General features: G+C 40.2%; 1 protein-coding gene across 1 annotated transcript in view; it reads right to left on the reverse strand.

The window, feature by feature from the left end:
* Positions 1–18,110, reverse strand: part of THOC2 (THO complex subunit 2) — a 111,897-nt gene that overhangs the window by 88,468 nt on the left and 5,319 nt on the right. The window contains exons 2-3 of the mRNA XM_080653130.1: positions 8,262–8,320; positions 284–375 (exon numbers count right to left, since the gene is read on the reverse strand). Of these exons, the coding sequence (XP_080509256.1) occupies positions 284–375; positions 8,262–8,320 (151 nt within the window). The remainder of the gene's footprint in view (positions 1–283; positions 376–8,261; positions 8,321–18,110) is intronic.

Genomic DNA, 18,110 nt, shown 5'->3' on the forward strand with positions numbered 1-18,110 from the left:
TTTTAAATTAACTATATCTTGATTTCATTACAATGCAGGCTTTTTTTTTTTTTTTTTTTTGCCCTCCCAGCTTACATAACATTTTTTGCTTTATTCACAACCAGACAAAAAGATTAAAATATCTTTATTTGTCTAGCAACAATGACTTACCAACATTACCTTAAAACATTTCATTTTGGATAAATGAAATGCAAATTATACACTTCAAAGATGTTTGTATCAAATGCAAAAGAAATAGGTAACAATTATTACATTTTTTAAAAAGCATATAATACATACTTACACTAATGTCATTAAAAACATTAGATGCCTGTTCATGCTTTAGGTTCCCTTTAATGACATGGTATGATAATTCATAGAGAACTTGCTGGAAATCTGTTGAACATAAAAGGAAGAATGTAAGTACACAGTCTCTTGAACATGAAAAGCAGAATCCCTGGGGAAGATCTATATATTTCCTACTTCTCAAGATTTATCATAAACATCAACAATAAGAAAAAGTATACTTCCAATGCTTTAGCATATTTTTCCTTTTATTTTCACAAAAACACAATACTAAAACAGTAGGAAAAAGTTAATGTTGGCTCCACTACTAAACATAATTACTGCTTGAGAATTTCCTTCCAATCTTTTTCTATATGTCTATATATTTTACATATTTGCATTTACAACACTCATCATGGTATTCTGATATCCCCACACTTTTAAAAGCATTTTCTTGGGGAGAAACCAAGATGGCAGCATATGTAAACACCTGAACTTGCTGCCATACACAACCACTTCAAAACTACAACTAAAAGATAAAACGGACATCATCCAGAACCACAGGAAGGCTGGCTAAATGGAAATTCTACAACTAGAAGGAAAGAGAAAGGCACACTGAGACTCAAAGGAGCTGAGGAAGTAAAGTCCAGAGGTAAAGAGGCGCGCGCGGAGAGGGCTGGCAACTGAGTACACGGCTGGCTTTCTCAATCAGGAGGGAGACACAAGCTCCCGACTGCTCTGAACTCCAGTTCCGGGCAAGACTCTGGGGACCCAGACTCAAATGGGGAGAAACTGGACTGTCTGGCAGTGGGCGGAACTCGAGGGCGGCTTTCTGTCAGAGGTGCTTGCAGCGATTACCGCGGGACACTGAGACTCAGGGACCTCTTAGGGCAGGGCTGACGGGAATCCATTGCTGTTTGCTCTGCCCTAAGACTCCATCCCATCCAAGCTGTGCGCAGAGGCTTTTGCATATGAATAGCCTGGTCCAGTGGTCGGCAAACTCATTGGTCAACAGAGTGGCAAACCACAGCACGCGAGCCACAAGTGGCTCACGAGCCGCAATTTGCCGACCACTGGCCTGGTCCTCTGAAATCTAAACTTACCTAACAAACTGCAGCTGAGTCAGAAAGACCCAGAACATCCAAAAGAAGGCCCAAGTCCCCACAGTAGCTTGCACTGCTTCACAGCGGGGCCTCATCTGGGCACCTCCAAAACCCAAACAAAGAAGAGGAATCTGCAGATCTCTCCATAGCTCCTGCTGGGTGGCCTCAGGCAGAGGCTAAATTAGCACCTCCCTGGAGATGCAAGAGCCAGTGTACCCAGGGGTCAGAGTAGGACAATCCAGATTACAACTCCTCAGATCCATAAGGGACACACTCAGGGGGCAGACTCAGTGAGCACCAAAGCCCCACTGAAGCAAGTCTTGTCTCATAAGGGTGTCTCCAGCATAGAAGTTCTCCCATCATAGACACAGCTGATCCTCACAACCAATTGGCCTGGAAGTCAATTCCTCCCAGTGATACCAACAACAATCAAGGCTTAACTACAACAAGACTGTGCACATAGCCCACAAAGGGGTGCACCAAGCGTGTCCACCTCAGGTAACTGGGGAGACTGAGCCACTGGGCCCTATAGGACACCTAGCACACAAAACCACTCTATCAACTCAGGGAAGCAACCAAAATGCGGAGACAAAGAAACAGGTCACAAATGAAAGAAATGGAGGAAAGCAAACTACTGGATATAGAGTTCAAAACCATGGTTATAAGGTTTTTCAAGAATTTTCTAGAAAAGGCCGATAAATTTAGTGAGACCCTCGAGGATATGACAAAGGACCAACTAGAAATTAAACATACACTGACTGAAATTAAAAATAATATACAGCCCTAACCGGTTTGGCTCATTGGATAGAACATCAGCCTGAGAACTGAAGGGTCCCAGGTTCGATTCCAGTCAAGGGCATGTACCTCAGTTGCAGGCACATCCCCAGTAGGGAGTGTGCAGGAGGCAGCTGAATCGATGTTTCTCTCTCATCGATGTTTCTAACTCTCTATCCCTCTCCCTTCCTCTCTGTAAAAAAATCAATAAAATATATTTTTAAAAATAATAATAATAGTATACAGAGATCCAAGAGCAGACTAGAGGATCACAAGAATCAAGTCAAAGATTTGAAATACAAAGAAGCAAAAAACACCCAACCGGAAAAGAAAAAAGAAAAAGGAATCCAAAAATATTAAGATAGTGTAAGGAGCCTTTGGGACAACTTCAACCGTACCAACATCCGAATTATGGGGGTGCCAAAAGAAGAGAGAGAACAAGATACTGAAAACCTATTTGAAGAAATAATGACCGAAAACTTCCCCCACCTGGTGAAAGAAATAGACTTACAAGTCCAGGAAGTGCAGAGAACCCCAAACAAAAGGAATCCAAAGAGGACCACACTAAGTCACATCATAATTAAAATGCCAAGGGCAAAAGACAAAGAGAGAATATTAAAAGTAGCAAGAAAAAAAACAGTTACCTACAAGGGAGCACCCCTACGACTGTCAGCTGATTTCTCAACAGAAACTATGCAGGACAGACGGGAGTGGCAAGAAATATTCAAAGTAATGAATAGCAGGAACCTACAACCAAGATTACTCTACCCAGCAAAGCTATCATTCAGAATTGAAGGGCAGATAAAGAGCTTCACAGATAAGAAAAAGCTAAAGGAGTTCATCACTGCCAAACCAGTATTATATGAAATGCTGAAAGGTATTCTTTAAGAAGAGGAAGAAGAAGAAAAAGGCAAAGATAAAAATTATGAACAACAAATACATATCTATCAACAAGTGAATCTAAAAATCAAGTGATTAAAAAATCTGATGAACAGAATAATCTGGAGAATATAATAGAATCAGGGGTACAGAAAGGAGTGGACTGATAATCCTCGAGGGGAACGGGGTGTGGGGGTAGCGGGAAGAGACTGGACAAAAATCATACACCTATGGATGAGGACAGTGGTGTGGGGGTTAAGGGCATGGGGTGGGGTGGGAACCGGGTGGAGGGGAGCTATGGGGGGGAAAAAAAGGAACAACTGTAATAATATGAACAATAAAGATTAAATAAATAAATAAATAAATAAATAAATAAATAAATAAATAAATAAAAGCATTTTCTCATGCTACCAAAGCCTCTAAAATTTTTTTCAGTGACTTCACAGAATGCCAGCAATTGTATATAAAATAAATTTTTTTTTAAATATATTTTATTGATTTTTTACGGAGAGGAAGGGAGAGGGATAGAGAGTTAGAAACATCGATGCGGGAGAAACATCGATCAGCTGCCTCCTGCACACTCCCTACTGGGGATGTGCCCGCAACCAAGGTACATGCCCTTGACCGGAATCGAACCTGGGACCCTTCAGTCCACAGGCCGATGCTCTATCCACTGAGCCAAACCAGTTAGGGCTGTATATAAAATAAATTAATAATTCCTCTCAGAAGCAAATTTCAGATTTTTTAAAATATATTCAAATTATTCTCAATTCAATCTCAGGACTGCAGTGACAACAGGTAAGGAACAGCAGTAAATATATAATCAGGTTTTATCCATATCCTACTATCAGAAATTTCTCCCCAAACCTAAATCTCTTTTTCCTATTTCCATCAGAATTCAAACTAAAATAATTGCATACGTACATACATACATAAAACAGCAGTTCTATGCAAACTGTCAACCACAAGAAGTCTCACTCACTAGTAATTAGCATAGCCCCCTATCCTAAAGAAAAACATTTGGGGGGGGGGAGTGAATGGTCAAGTGAATACCTCCTCCTTCCAAATATCTTTTTTCTTGAGTCCCATATACTAAAAACTTTCCTTCCTCTCATTGAAAGTAGGGGAACCAGGAGCTCTAAAAATATTAATGTAAAATAAAGTCAATTTATAATCTCCTTTTGAAGGGAATCAAAAATCTTTTGAGGCAAAATTGCAAGGAAAAAATCAAATATTTAGCCCTGGCCAGTTTTGCTCAGTGGTTAGAATGTCAGCCATGACATTCAAAGGGCCATGAGTTAGATTCCTGTCAAGGGCACATACGTCAGTTGCAGGCTAGATCCCCAGTCAGTTGCATGTGGGAAGCAAGGAATCAATGTGTCTCTTTCACATGGAGTTTCTCCCTCTCACTATCCTCCCCCTCTCTTCTACTCTATCTAAAAGCAATAGAAAGCCCTGACCGGTTTGGCTCTGTGGATGGAGCGTCGGCCTGCGGACTGAAGGGTCCCAGGTTCGATTCGTCAAGGGCATGCACCTTGGTTGCGGGCACATCCCCAGTAGGGGGTGTGCAGGAGGCAGCTGATCGTTTCTCTCTCATCAATGTTTCTAACTCTCTATCCCTCTCCCTTCCTCTCTGTAAAAAATCAATAAAATATATTCTAAAAAATAAAATAAATAAATAAAAGCAATAGAAAAATATCCTCAGTTAAGGATTTTAAAAATTATTTTAAATCAAATATTTAAAAAGCTTCTCCCTTGGTCTGACTACTAGTCACAAAAAAGGAATATAACAGAAATAAAAACTTTTATCAATCCCCCTTTAAACAATGAAAATACTATTTTACAATGAAATAAAACTGCACATTAAGTTATTTGTTAAAGAAATATAACCAGATTATCCCAATTCCTTGTGAAGACATATTTACTTTTTACTATATATATTCTACCTTTTGCATAAATATGGTTTCATTGTGCTTATAATAAACTATATGAAAACTAAAATGCAAAGGAAAATTTTTTACTTATTAGTATGGTAGGATTATGGGGTCAATTTCAGCTTTCACTTTCTATTAATAAAATGTTTTCACAACACATAATACTCATTTAAAGTTACCTAGATAGCTAAATTATTTTTAAAAAGCAATCACTCTTAAAAGGACAAAACGGCTGAGCATAAACCAAATTCCCATAAGAATATGGGCTCATGGGGCTGAGGGAATTCTAATCTTAATCACAGAAGACTAAAATAGAAAGCAAATAGCCCAGGTCATTTTTCTGATATTAAGTTACATAAAAACAATCACAATGCAATCCAAAAGTAGCAAAAAATGGTCCCCAATTCACGGTTATTTAAATGCCCATTTAAGTGGTTAGGAACTCCTATTGTATTTTATCTATAGAAACAGTAAGTGGTGCCTTAACACTACCAGGTTAGCCCCAACAAAGTCCTGCAAAACCTACAAAGTTGAAAAACTACATTTACAATGGGAAGAAAAATTACAACCCTTACACCAAAAATAATAAGTAAAAGATTTTATCTTAATGCTAACATTTCAGAAAAAGCAATTAAGAATAGCCACAAGTAAAAGGGACTTCTATTAGATAGAAGGGTTGTGGGCTAGAACCCCACAAGTTGAAATTGTAAGGGTGTTAGGGTGTTTATTGTAAACCAGTAGTTAAGTTTGAATTTTCACAAGTGGTGTATTATTCTGCTAGGCTGGATTTTAAACTTATATAAATACTCTGTCCAGTTGAGAACACCTTTAATAATAATGTTCATTGTGGGATTTGAACATTGAAGACACCAGTTCCTGGTTATGTGGAGTATCACTAGAACTAGTCATATTTATCAGCCATAATTATTATGTTATATTATTGGGGAAAGGGACTTATAAAAAGACCAAGGTGAAGTAGGGAAACTGACTGCCTGAAATGAAATCAATTCAAGGGAGGGGCAGATGGGGAAATGGCAGAGGAAAACACTACACACACTCAATCCCCTTAGATAGAACAAAAGAAATTCTGAAGAAATTACATTCAGTTTCATGTATGGACTACTTACTGGGGCACTCAAACCAAAGCTTGATTGTTGGCATATAGCAGCCAAAGAGTGTATATGTGTTGAGAAAGCAGGCAATGGCAAGCAAAAGAAAGCACTAGCAAATTCAGCCAATGAGATGCTCATAACTGTTTCTGGTTTTAATCATGAATCAGAACAGCCATGCAAATTAACAATATCTGGTTTTTTTTAATATGTTTTTATTGACTTTTTAGAGAGAGAGGAAAGGGGGAAGGATAGAAAGATAAAAACATGGATGAAAGAGAAACATCATCCATCAGCTGCCTCTTGCACTCCCCCTGCTAGGGATGGAGCCCGTAAACAGGGCATGTGCCCTGACCCGGAATCAAACCAGTGACCTCTTGGTTCATGGGTCAACACTCAACAACTGAGTGACACAGGCCAGACACTATCTGATAGTGATTAAAGATCCACACAGCCCCCATTTAAAACTAAAAGAGTAATCAGCCTGTGTTATGCTACTTATACTTTTTATAAAAATTCTTTCTCTTACCCACTTAGGGTTTCAATCACAAACACAATGAAGTTAACAGAAGTTAAAATTTTGTTTTAAACAGGAGAAGAAAATAAAATTTAGTATCTAAGTGCTTTTAGAAAGGAGTCTTTTTTACTTTCTTACACTTCTGGCAGTCAGCTGATTTATTCAAAAAACAAGACATTATATCAACCTCAGAAATCTTTATGAATGGTCATGCAATTTTATAAGCAGGATGAATTGAAAAATAAGTTTGGGGACTCAGGCTAGGAATATTAAGTCTTAAAACAGATCTTACCCAAATGACAGAAAAATTGGCTCATTCATTTGTTAAAAAATGCTTTCCCCTCAAAAAAAAAACAAATTTTCTTTAAAAAGTATATAATCTCACCCATCTGCAGGGCTCAGTGATTGAGCATCAACCTATGAACCAGGATGTCATGGTTCTATTACCAGTTGGGGCACATGCCCAGGTTGCAGGCTCGATCCCCAGTGTAGGGAGTGCAGAAGGCAGCCAATAAATGATGCTCTCTCATCATTGATGTTTCCATCTCTCTCTCCCTCTCCCTTTCTCTCTGAAATCAATAAAAATTTATTTTTTAAAAAACAAATATATAATTTTTGATAAAAACAAAAGTAAACTTATCTACAGAAAATCATTCTGTTTTTAATTTTTCTACTCACAATGACATAATTTAAATAACTACAATGAATTTTATCTAAAAATTTTGGGGTTAAAATAGAATATTGGCTGTGAATTCCTTTTCCCAAATTGAAAAAAATGTTATAGTTTCTACCTCAATGAAAGCTACATAGGAAAATACTTTAAACTTACTAAACATAATTGCTTTTGTTTTTGCCCCTCCTTTTCTAAATCCATATGCCCAATTTTAAATTAATGAATGTTAAATAGTAACATAATTCAATATTGAAATAACTGGAAATGTATATCCCCTTTAATTACATAACACTTTACTTAATAAGCCATATTTGTGGTATGCAGTACACAACACCTTTGCTTTTAATGTTTTCCATGACAACTACCTTTAACAAGATCCCGGATACCACCTAAACCCGTGGTCGGCAAACTGCGGCTCACAAGCCACATGTGGCTCTTTGGCCCCTTGAGTGTGGCTCTTCCACAAAATACCACAGCCTGGGGGAGTCTATTTTGAAGAAGTGGCGTTAGAAGTTTAAGTTTAAAAAATTTGGCTCTCAAAAGAAATTTCAATCGTTGTACTGCTGATATTTGGCTCTGCTGACTAATGAGTTTGCCGACCACTGACCTAAACATAACCAGCTTTAGTAAAAACACTGAACCTCAGTTTCTGGAAATTTCCTAGTGTAAATAAGATCACAATCATTTTATTTTCCATACTAGCTTTTCTCTTCTGTTTATGACAAATAACTAGTCTATGTAATTTTTCATATAGCTAGCAACTGTATTATAAAATCCAAGCTATATCATGACGATTATGTAAGTTAAATAGCATCCTTATACAAAGATGTATAGTCTTACTATAACTATAGTTTTAAATCTGAACTGTAAAATATTCACATAAAAGCTTTACATAATGTGAACTATCCTATACTTTTGTTTGCATTCATAATAATTTGATGAAAACAGGATATTTATAAATATTGATCAAGCCAAAAATAATAGCAATGATACTTTTAAAACTCTTACCTCTGTAAGTCGAACTATCATGGCTTTTATTTTCACTGAGAATCCGACACAAATGCAAACTAAAACAAAACAAAAACAGTCTGCATTAATTTCAAATCTTAACAAAAATGATCCTTACAGAGCAAATTATATCAACTAAAAATATCAACTAAAAATATTTGGAAATGTATCAGATGTCAAAATCCATTAGTTTAGAATGAAAATAAAACAAACCTAAAAGCCATAATTGGTCAAAACTGGAGGATGCTAGTCAATCAATTCATTATTTTCAAAACTGGTAAAATTAACTAAAAAATCAATCACTTATTCTGCCTTCATATATGAACCTATAGTTGATAAGAAATGTCTCTGTACTTAAGTATTTCAGCTAATAAATAATGATGGAATGATAGAATTACATTACCATTTAAGACTCCTAATAAATTAAAAGACCTAGGCATCTATGAACGGCTGTTCACATTACAAAAAGAGACAATCAGACATTATGTGCTCCCTGATCCCGATAATGGAATATTACCACCCATTTATGATGTTGACTTAAAAAAAATAAAAAGGCATGACCTAAATTCAGACTGTGGAAAAAATCTATAGGACAATGACCCAGTCTCTTCAACAAATATATTGCTAGGAAAAATAAAGGTTGGTGGGGGATCCTCGGAGTAAAAAAGGCTTTAGAAATATATCAATCACAATGTATGGATCCTTATTTGAATCCTATATGAAACAAGTATTTTAAAAATTAACATTTATGGACCCTAGCCAGTTAGCCCAGTTGGTTAGAGCATTGTCCTAATACGCCAAGGTTGTGGGTTCAATTCCCAGTCAGGACACAGACAAGAATCAACCAATGAATGCATAAATAAGTGGGACAACAAATCAAGGTTTCTCTCTCTCTTCTGCCCTTCCCCTCTCTCTCTCTCTAAAACAAATTTTAATAACCTAACATTTCTGAGTCATCTTGAATATATGAGTAAAACTCTATCTTCAAGAGATAGATGCTGAAATATTTACAGATGAAATGATATTTATTTCAACAGAATGGGGAAATGGGTGGCATTATAGATGAAACAAGATTGGCCAGCAGTTGAAAAACTATTGAAACTGGTTGACGATGTATCATTGAGAGGTTATTATATTACTAGTATCCAGGTGCACAGATTCGTGCACATTGAAAGGAAATTAATTAGAAGGTGGCCGGCAGGACTGGGCGAGAAGGGAGGGACATGCACTGGAGCCAACCTCCAGCGGTCTCTCCCTGGCCAGCCACCCCTGGGGCAGCACCATGGCTCGAAGGGCATCTGCGCAGTGAGTGGGGTCCCTCCGGCAGGTGGGGTCCCTCCGCCTGGCCTGTGGGGATCAGGCCAAAACTGGCTCTCTGACATCCCCCAAGGGGTCCCAGATTGTGAGAAGGCAGTTCTCAGGTGACACACCCCAGAATCAGGGTCCCTCCTCTGGTTCCGGGGTGTGTCACCTTAGAGCTGCCGCTGCCAAGTCACCGCAGCTCGGCAGCTCCTGCATTGAGCGTCTTCCCCCTGGTGGTCAGTGCACGTCATAGCTGATGGTCGGACAGTCACTTAGCCTTTTATATATACTATATAGATTCTACTTTCTCATCTGTTTGAGATTGTTTCCAACAATAAAGTCTAAAAACAAAAAATGAGCCCTAGCCAGTTTGGGTCAGTGGATAGAGCGTCAGTCTGCAGACTGAAGGGTCCCGGGTTCAATTCCAATCAAGGGCACATGTCCAGGTTGCAGGCTGGATCCCCAGTAAGGGGTGTGTAGGAGGCAGCCAATCAATGATTCCCTCTCATCATTGATGTTTCTATCTCTCCCTCTCTCTTCCTCTCTGAAATCAATAAAAAAAATATATTTTAAAAAGAATAAAAACAAAAAATGAAAAAAATACTTGTATTTGAATACTTCTTCATTAGTTTAACTTAAATACAACAAAGAATGGGTATATAGGCTACAGTGAAAAGAGGTATGCTCAACTGGAATTCCAGAAAGGAGAGAAAGAACAGGGTAAAAGCAATATTTGAAGAGATAATAGCCAAGAATTCAGTTTTCCAAAACTGAAGTGAAATCCACATCTGGGCACATTATAATAAAGCTACAGAAAACTAAAGATAAAACCATTGAAGCAACTAAGACAAAAAAAATATTATCTTCATGACTTCTCAACAAGAAGCCTGAATGCCAGAGAGAGCTGAAAGATACAGTCAAGGTGCTAAAACAAAGTATCTGCCAACCTAAAATTCTATATTACAAAAAACAGAGTTCCAAGAAAAGGCAAAATAAGAATTGAACTTCAAACAATAACTGAAAAAAAAAGCTTAAGGACATTCTTTAAGCAGGATAAAAATGATCCTAGATAGAACCTTGCAGTGACAGCAAGAAATGATGTGCACCCTCTTTCCCTCTTTCCCCTCCCTTTCCCCCTCTCTCTCATTTCTCTCTCCTTCTCTTCCCCTCCCTACCCTTGACTCTGGCCCTTGCTCTCTCTCTCCCAAAAGCACAGGCAATAAAAGCAAAAACAGACAAGTGGAACATCAGAATAAAAATTGTGTGGCTTAGAAATTAAAAATGGCAGTGGAGTAAGTGGATGCTACACAGACACACTCCTAGGACCAAATTGGAATTACAACTAAAATACAAAAAAAAAAAATCCTGAATAATCAACTTAAGACTAGCTGGAGAGAACCCTGATAACCAAGGACAGAAAATGGAGACTGCATAGAGACTGGTAAGAAGGGTAGAGCCTTGAAAGAGCTAGCCAGGCCCCCACCGACAGCAGCTGAAGTTCTGGAGAGATATCTCAGCTGTGGGGGGTTGCCACTGAGAACTCTGGGGTCTAATCCCCAAGCTGCAGCCCCAGCAGAGAGCACCAGAACTGAGAAAGATGCCCACATAACATCTGGCTGTGAAAAGCAGTAGGGTTGCTATCTGCCAGGGAGAGACAGCTGGAAATGCAGGCACCCTCTTAAAGGGCCAGCACACAAAATTTCATGTGCAGCCACTCACCTTGGGCTCCAGCAGAGGAGGGCAGAGTGCACTGGAGCTGTGTGAGCAGAAACCGGGTTGGGGGCTCTGGGGTTAGAGCTCAGTAGGCAGACATCCTGGTTTCCTGTGCTGAGTCACTCCCTCATGCTACAGAGGACATCTTTCTCAGGCAGACCTTTGCTATCCAGGTGGTTTTTGCCTGAAGGAAAGACAGTTGCCCCACCTTATTGGAAAACACCTTGCCCCACTCTGTGGAGTTTCTGAGGCCCATTAAGAGACTGAGAGTAACAATGAGCCTCCAGGCATAAGCAATTGCCCCATGCTTTTGGAAAATGTCTCTCCCCACCTGTGTATGATTGCCTGAGGCTACTCTAGACTGAATGCAATCAGTCTGCAGGCAGAGGCAGGTTTCTATAGGCTGTGAGTTTTTGCCTGATCTAATTAGTCAGAAACTGCATCTGACATTGTCCTGCACTAAAGACTGGGAGGAGCAGCAGATCAATCTAATACATAGTCACAAACCCAAACCCAAATAGGACAAAAAAAAAAAAACAACAACCCCCAAATGAAAGAACAAGAGAATTCTCCAGAAGACAAGACAAATGAAATGGAGATAAGAAATTTATCAGACATAGAGTTCAGAATAATGATGGCAAAGATGCTCAACAGCATGAGAAAAGATATACTAACTATGAAGAATGACATAGTACTAATAAAGAACAGAGTGGAAGGACTACACAGCAAATTAGGGGAAGTCAAGGACTGGATCAGTGAATTAGAAGATAGGATAGAAAAAAAATCACACAATCAGAGAACCAAAAAGAAAAAACAATTGAAAAACAGGACCACTTAAGGGAACTGTGGGACAACATGAAACATAACAATAGTCTCATAATAGGTGTGCCAGAAGGAGAAGAAAATGAGCAAGGGATAGAGAATTTGTTTGAAGAAATAATGGCAGAAAACTTCCCTAACCTGGTGAAGGAAAAAGTGACTCAAGTACAGGAGGCACAAGAACCTAAACAGCCCCACATCCCGACACATCATAATTAAAATGCCAAAAATGAAAAACAAAGAGAGAATCTTAAAGGCAGCAAGAGAGAAGCAATTTGTTACCTACAAAGGAGCTCCCTTACAGCTGTCAATTGATTTCCCTGAGAAACTCTACAGGCCAGGAGGGTATGGCATGAAGTATTCAAGGTAATGAAAAGCAAGGATCTGAAACCAAGATTACTATATCCAGCAAGGCTATCGTTCAAAATCGATGGCGAAATAAAGAGCTTCCCAGACCAAAAAAAAAAAAAAAAAAAAGGCTAAAGGAGTTTATCACCACCAAACCGGCACTGAAAGAAATGCTAAAGGGACTGCTGTAATGAAAAGAAGAAACAGAGAGAAAACTAGGCATACAGAATTAAAATGGCAATAGATAAGTACCTATCGATAACCTTAAATGTAAAAGGATTAAATGCTCCTATCAAAAGACATAGGGTAGCTGAATGTATACAAAAACATGATCCAACTAATGATGTCTACAAGAGACCTACCTCAGAACAAAAGACTCACACAGGATGAGAGTGAAGGAATGGAAAACAATTTTCCATGCAAACGGAAATGAAAAAAAAAAAAAAAAGCTAGGGTAGCAATCTGACAAAATAGACTTCAAAATGAAGGCCATCACAAGAGACAACAAAGGTCACTACATAATACTAAAGGGATCAATCCAACAAGAGGATATAATCCTGGTAAAGATATATGCACCCAATATAGGAGCACCTAAATATATGAAAAAACATCAAGAGGACTTTAAGGGAGAGGTTGATAGCAATCTATATATATAAAAGCCTAAGCGACCATTACAGTCGACTGCTCAACTGGTAGACCAGTCACTATGATGTGCACTGACCACCGGGGGCAGACGCTCAACTCAGGAGCTGCCCCCTGGTGGTCAGAGCACTCCCACAGTGGGAGCGCCACTCAGCCAGAAGCCAGGCTCACGCCTGGCGAGCACAGCTGTGGCTGCGGGAGCCTCTCCCACCTCCGTAGCAGCACTACTGAGCGACAGCAGGCGCAGCAGGGCCGGAATGAGTGGGAGCAGCGCAGCACTCGGCCCTGGCTCAGGCTCCTCCCCGGCTGCCTGCTGCTTCATGCACTGCTACATCCCTTGGGGGATCCCCTGCGGGGATCCAGCCGAAACTGGCAATCTGACATCCCCTGAGGGGTTCCAGATTAGGAGAGGGTGCAGGCCAGGCTGAGGGAACCCACCGGTGCATGAATCCATGCACTGGGCCTCTAGTCCTATCTAATAAAGAGGGAATATGCAAATTGACTATCACACCATAACCAGCTGGCTATGCCTACAGCGGAGGCAGGGATTCCATAACACAAGATGGCTGCGCCCACAGCATAGGCGGGGATCCCGTAACACAAGATGGCTGCGTCCACAGCAGAGGCCAAGTTCCCTTAACGGGCCTTAACGAGCAATCAGCAGGGACCTGAGGCTGTGTGGCACTGGGCCAAGGCAGGGGATCTGAGGCTGAGTCCTCCGCCTGGTGGGGCTTGACAGGGGACCTCAGGCCGTGACCCCTGCCCTGGCGCCAGGCTGGGGGAACCTCAGGCCGCGTCCCCTGCCCGGCGGAGCTTGACAGGGGACCTCAGGTCATGCCCCCCACCCGGCAGGGCTTGATAGGGGACCTCAGGCCGCACCCCCTGCCCTAGCACCGGGCCAGGAAACCTGAGCCCGCACCCCATGCCTGGCAGGGCTTGAAAGGGGACCTCAGGCCATGTCCCTCCACCCCCCACCCCCATCCAGCGGGGCTTGACGGAGGACCTCAGGGCACACCCCGACCTGGTGCCAGGCTGGAGGACATGAGGCCATTCCCCCCACCCCAGTGCCAGGCCAGGGGACCTAAGGCCGTGCCCCCCGCCATGCGGGGCTTGACGGGGGACCTCAGGCTGCACCCCCTGCCTGGCAGGGCTTGACAGGGACCTCATGGTGTGCCCCCTGCCCCGGTCTGGGCCAGGGGACCTCAGGCCATGCACCCCGCGCTAGGCTGGGGGACCTGAGACTGCACCCCCTTGCCTGGCGGGGCTTGACGGGGGACCTCAGGCTGCGCGCCCAGGCCAGGGTACCTCAAGGCGCACCCCCCAGCCCGGGGGACCTCAGGCCGTGCCCCCGGCGCCGGGCCAGGCGACCTGAGGCCGTGACCCCCCAACCCGGCGGGGCTTGACAGGGGTGAGGCCGGCCGGGTCTGGATCTAGCCCAATGGGGGTGGGGCTGGCCAGGTCTGGGTCTGGGTCTCCCATGATTTCGAGGCACACATGGGTGGGCAGGGACTTGACTCTGACAGGGGGAAGATTTTCATATACATTTTACTAATTTTCTTTCATCTCTGACACTTCTGTTGTAGAGAAAGGGCAAATAGCAATATTAAAATATTTCCTCTAATTAATTCCCTTTTAATTCATGCACCAGGCCTCTAGTATTAAATATGAGCCAGGATGTGAAGCAAGGTGAACTCCCATTACTGCTGGTAGGAGTATATTTAAAATAGTTTGGCAGTATCTAGTAGAGCTGAGGTTAATCACAATCTAGAACCCAGCAGTTCTACACTTAAGTATATATCCCACAAAAACACATGCTTATATATACCAAGATACTTATATAAGAATGTTTTCATTGGCGTGGTTGGTGATAGCTAAAAACTCAAAATAACAAATTTGTTTATCAATAGCATAAGAGATCAACAAATTGTGGAATAGTTACACAATGGATCAGCTTGAAACTATGAAAATCAATGAACCACAAATACTTGCAAAAACATGAATGTATCCTAAAAGACATAATGTTGAGCAAAAGCAGCCAGATAAAATAGAATACACACCCTATGATTTCAATTATATAAAGAAGAAACTTAAAATTATTGGGTAGTAAAACTGTAAATAAAAACAAGGAAGAGAAAGCCATAAATGTCAGGACAATGGCTACTTCGGGAAAGTAAAGAGGGATAAAATCAGCAAGGGATATTATGTTGTCTTGACCTGGGTGTGAGTTACACGGGTGTGCATCCTAGAAAGTCTTTAAACTTTACATTTAAGTTTTATGCATTTTCTGTATTTTTTTAATTTCACAATTTAGGAAAAGAAATACACGGTGCACACTTGGTTGCGGGCACATCCCCAGTGGGGGGTGTGCAGTAGGCAGCTGATTGATGTTTCTCTCTCATCAATGTTTCTAGCTCTCTATCCCTCTCCCTTCCTCTCTGTAAAATATCAATAAAATATGTTAAAAAAAAAAAAAAAGAAAAAGAAATACACGGTGCACAAGGCTCTAACAAAAAAGAACTGTCTCTCTCACAATTGATGTTTCTCCCTCCTCCTCCTCCTCCTCCTCCTCCCCCCCCCCCGCCCTCCCTCCCTCCCTCCCTCCCACTTTCTCTAAAAAAGATCAATGGAAAAAAATATCCCCAGGTGAGGATTAACACCCTCTCTGTAAAATCAATAAAATAATTTTTTTAAAAAAGAGAACCAATGAATGCAGATGTTTCTATAGTCAATAAAGTAAGTAATTTTAAAACTTATATGTTTATATATCACACCTAAGGTGAAATATGATGCTACATTATAATCATCCACAGAGAGATTATCTACTTTGCAGATTATCCATGCCCTTGAAGCTCACTTCTACGTCTTCTGATTATTTCAATCCTCCATCATCAGGATGAGCAGTTTAAGGTTGTTAAAAGTCAGTCAACTTTTCCTGGTCAACAATTCACTTGCAGGTCTCACAAAATTATTTTCAAAACCAAAGAATAAAAAGGCCTTGCCAATGGAGAACAATTGTTAAATTAAATCTCATAACTGGAAATATAATTTAGTTTTGTTTTTAACCAACTCCTATTTTTAAAAGAATTTCAGAGAACACCTTAGAAATGGTAAATTAGCCCTGGCTGGTATGGCTCATTTGGTTGGGCATCTTCCTATGCCCCAAAAGGTTGCCTGTTAAATTCTGGGTCAGGGCACAATGATCCTGGGTAGGGGGCAGGTAGGGGGCAGATAAGGGGCCTGCAGGAGGCAACCAATCAATGCTTCATTCTCATATCAATGTTTCTCTCCCTCTCCCTTCTGCTCTCTCTCAAAAAAAAATCAATAAGCCCAGCCAGAGTGGCTCAGTGGTTGAACGTCGACCTATGAACCAGGATGTCATGGTTTGATTCCGGGTCAGAGCACATGCCTGGATTGTGGGTTTGATCCCACGTGGGAAGTTTAGGAGGCAGCCAATCTCATCACTGATGCTTCTCTCTCTCTCCCTTCTACTCTCTGAATATTAATAAACATTACTGCTTAATTTTTAAAAAAATTAATAAAAACTATTTTTAAAATTAAAAATTTCATCTGGAATAGGAAAGCAAAATCAATCTTCCTTCCAGTAGGTAATACAAAAAGATCATCTACTTCAGACTAGTATCAGAGAATATAACCTAAAAATGTCTGCAACCTAGCTCTTTTGTCAAGAGTAATTATATAAGTACATCAAGCCCTAGCCAGTTTGGCTCAGTGGATAGAGTGTCCGCCTGCAGACCAAAGGTCCCAGGTTCGATTCCAGTTAAGGGCACATACCTTGGTTGAAGGCTCCTCCCCAGCCCGGGCCCCGTGCAGGAGGCAACCAATCAATGTGTTTCTTTCACATCGATGTTTCTGTCTTTCCCTCTCTCTTCCACTCTCCCTAAAAAATCAATGAAAAAATATCCTCCGGTGAGGATTAACATACATACATACATACATACATACATACACACACACACAAACAAACTCAACTGGTTTCCTTTAAAAAAAAAAGTATATCAAGACTGCTTCGATATTTCCTATAAAGTATTAAAACCATTTCCCCTTATAGTAAGCTGTCTTTGACAGAAGAATATAATGAAATCAAGTAACTCACCTTTCCCTTTGTGCCCATAATAAAAAACAAGGCCAACTAGTCTTTATGGTAAATATTTGTGCTTACTCACATTTTTAGTAGCTTCATTTTCTGTTTGTTAAGCTTAATGCATATGTCTTTTGTGATAATCCTCCCAGTGGAGAGGGATTGCAAATGTTCAAATCCCACCTAATCTAATGATATAGTCATTGATACATAATTTTAAGAATTGAAACATAATGCCATCTTATCAGACACAAGACCACAAACATATTCATTAGGATACAGATAATAATGTCAGCATGAGTTATTAATTATCATCTCAAATATTTGCTCAATTTATGTAAGGAATCACTAAGGGGCAATTCACTTGCATAACAGATACTTTTACAGTATTTCCCTAGTACAAAACAGTTCTTCCTTCGTTGTAGGAGAAAACTAAAATCACTAAGAAATTTCCTCCAATCAGATTTGTATGTGCTCTTCTCTCTAAGTAATCCACTAACAGAAAATCACTAAGTATACTTAAAGAAACAATTATGTTTCTGTATGCTACATGTCTTACTACACCTGTTGAAACACTTTTTAGTACTCTGTCCTAAATGATTAGGAGAGAAACAAACTACATCCAACAGTTACCCATTTTAATATGACTTTAAAAATAACCGAATATTCCACTTCAGTCCAAATTCAAATGATTATTTCAGTCCCTTAATAATCTCCAAATAACAGAGTTTACCATTTTTTCCACTTTTAATAGTTTGGTGCTATTGTAGAGATGGTGTCTTAGGTCCCTGAGAACAAAGACAGAATCTAGTTTCTGTCATGATTTGTGAAAAAAAAGAGAATAAAATGTCTTATATTCTATCAAGGATTTAAGTATTTTTGTGAGTACTTCTTAACATGAATATTTAGTTTTCCATCTTAGTTGT

Source organism: Plecotus auritus (assembly GCF_963455305.1).
Source record: "Plecotus auritus genome assembly, chromosome: X".
NCBI lineage: Eukaryota > Metazoa > Chordata > Mammalia > Chiroptera > Vespertilionidae > Plecotus > Plecotus auritus.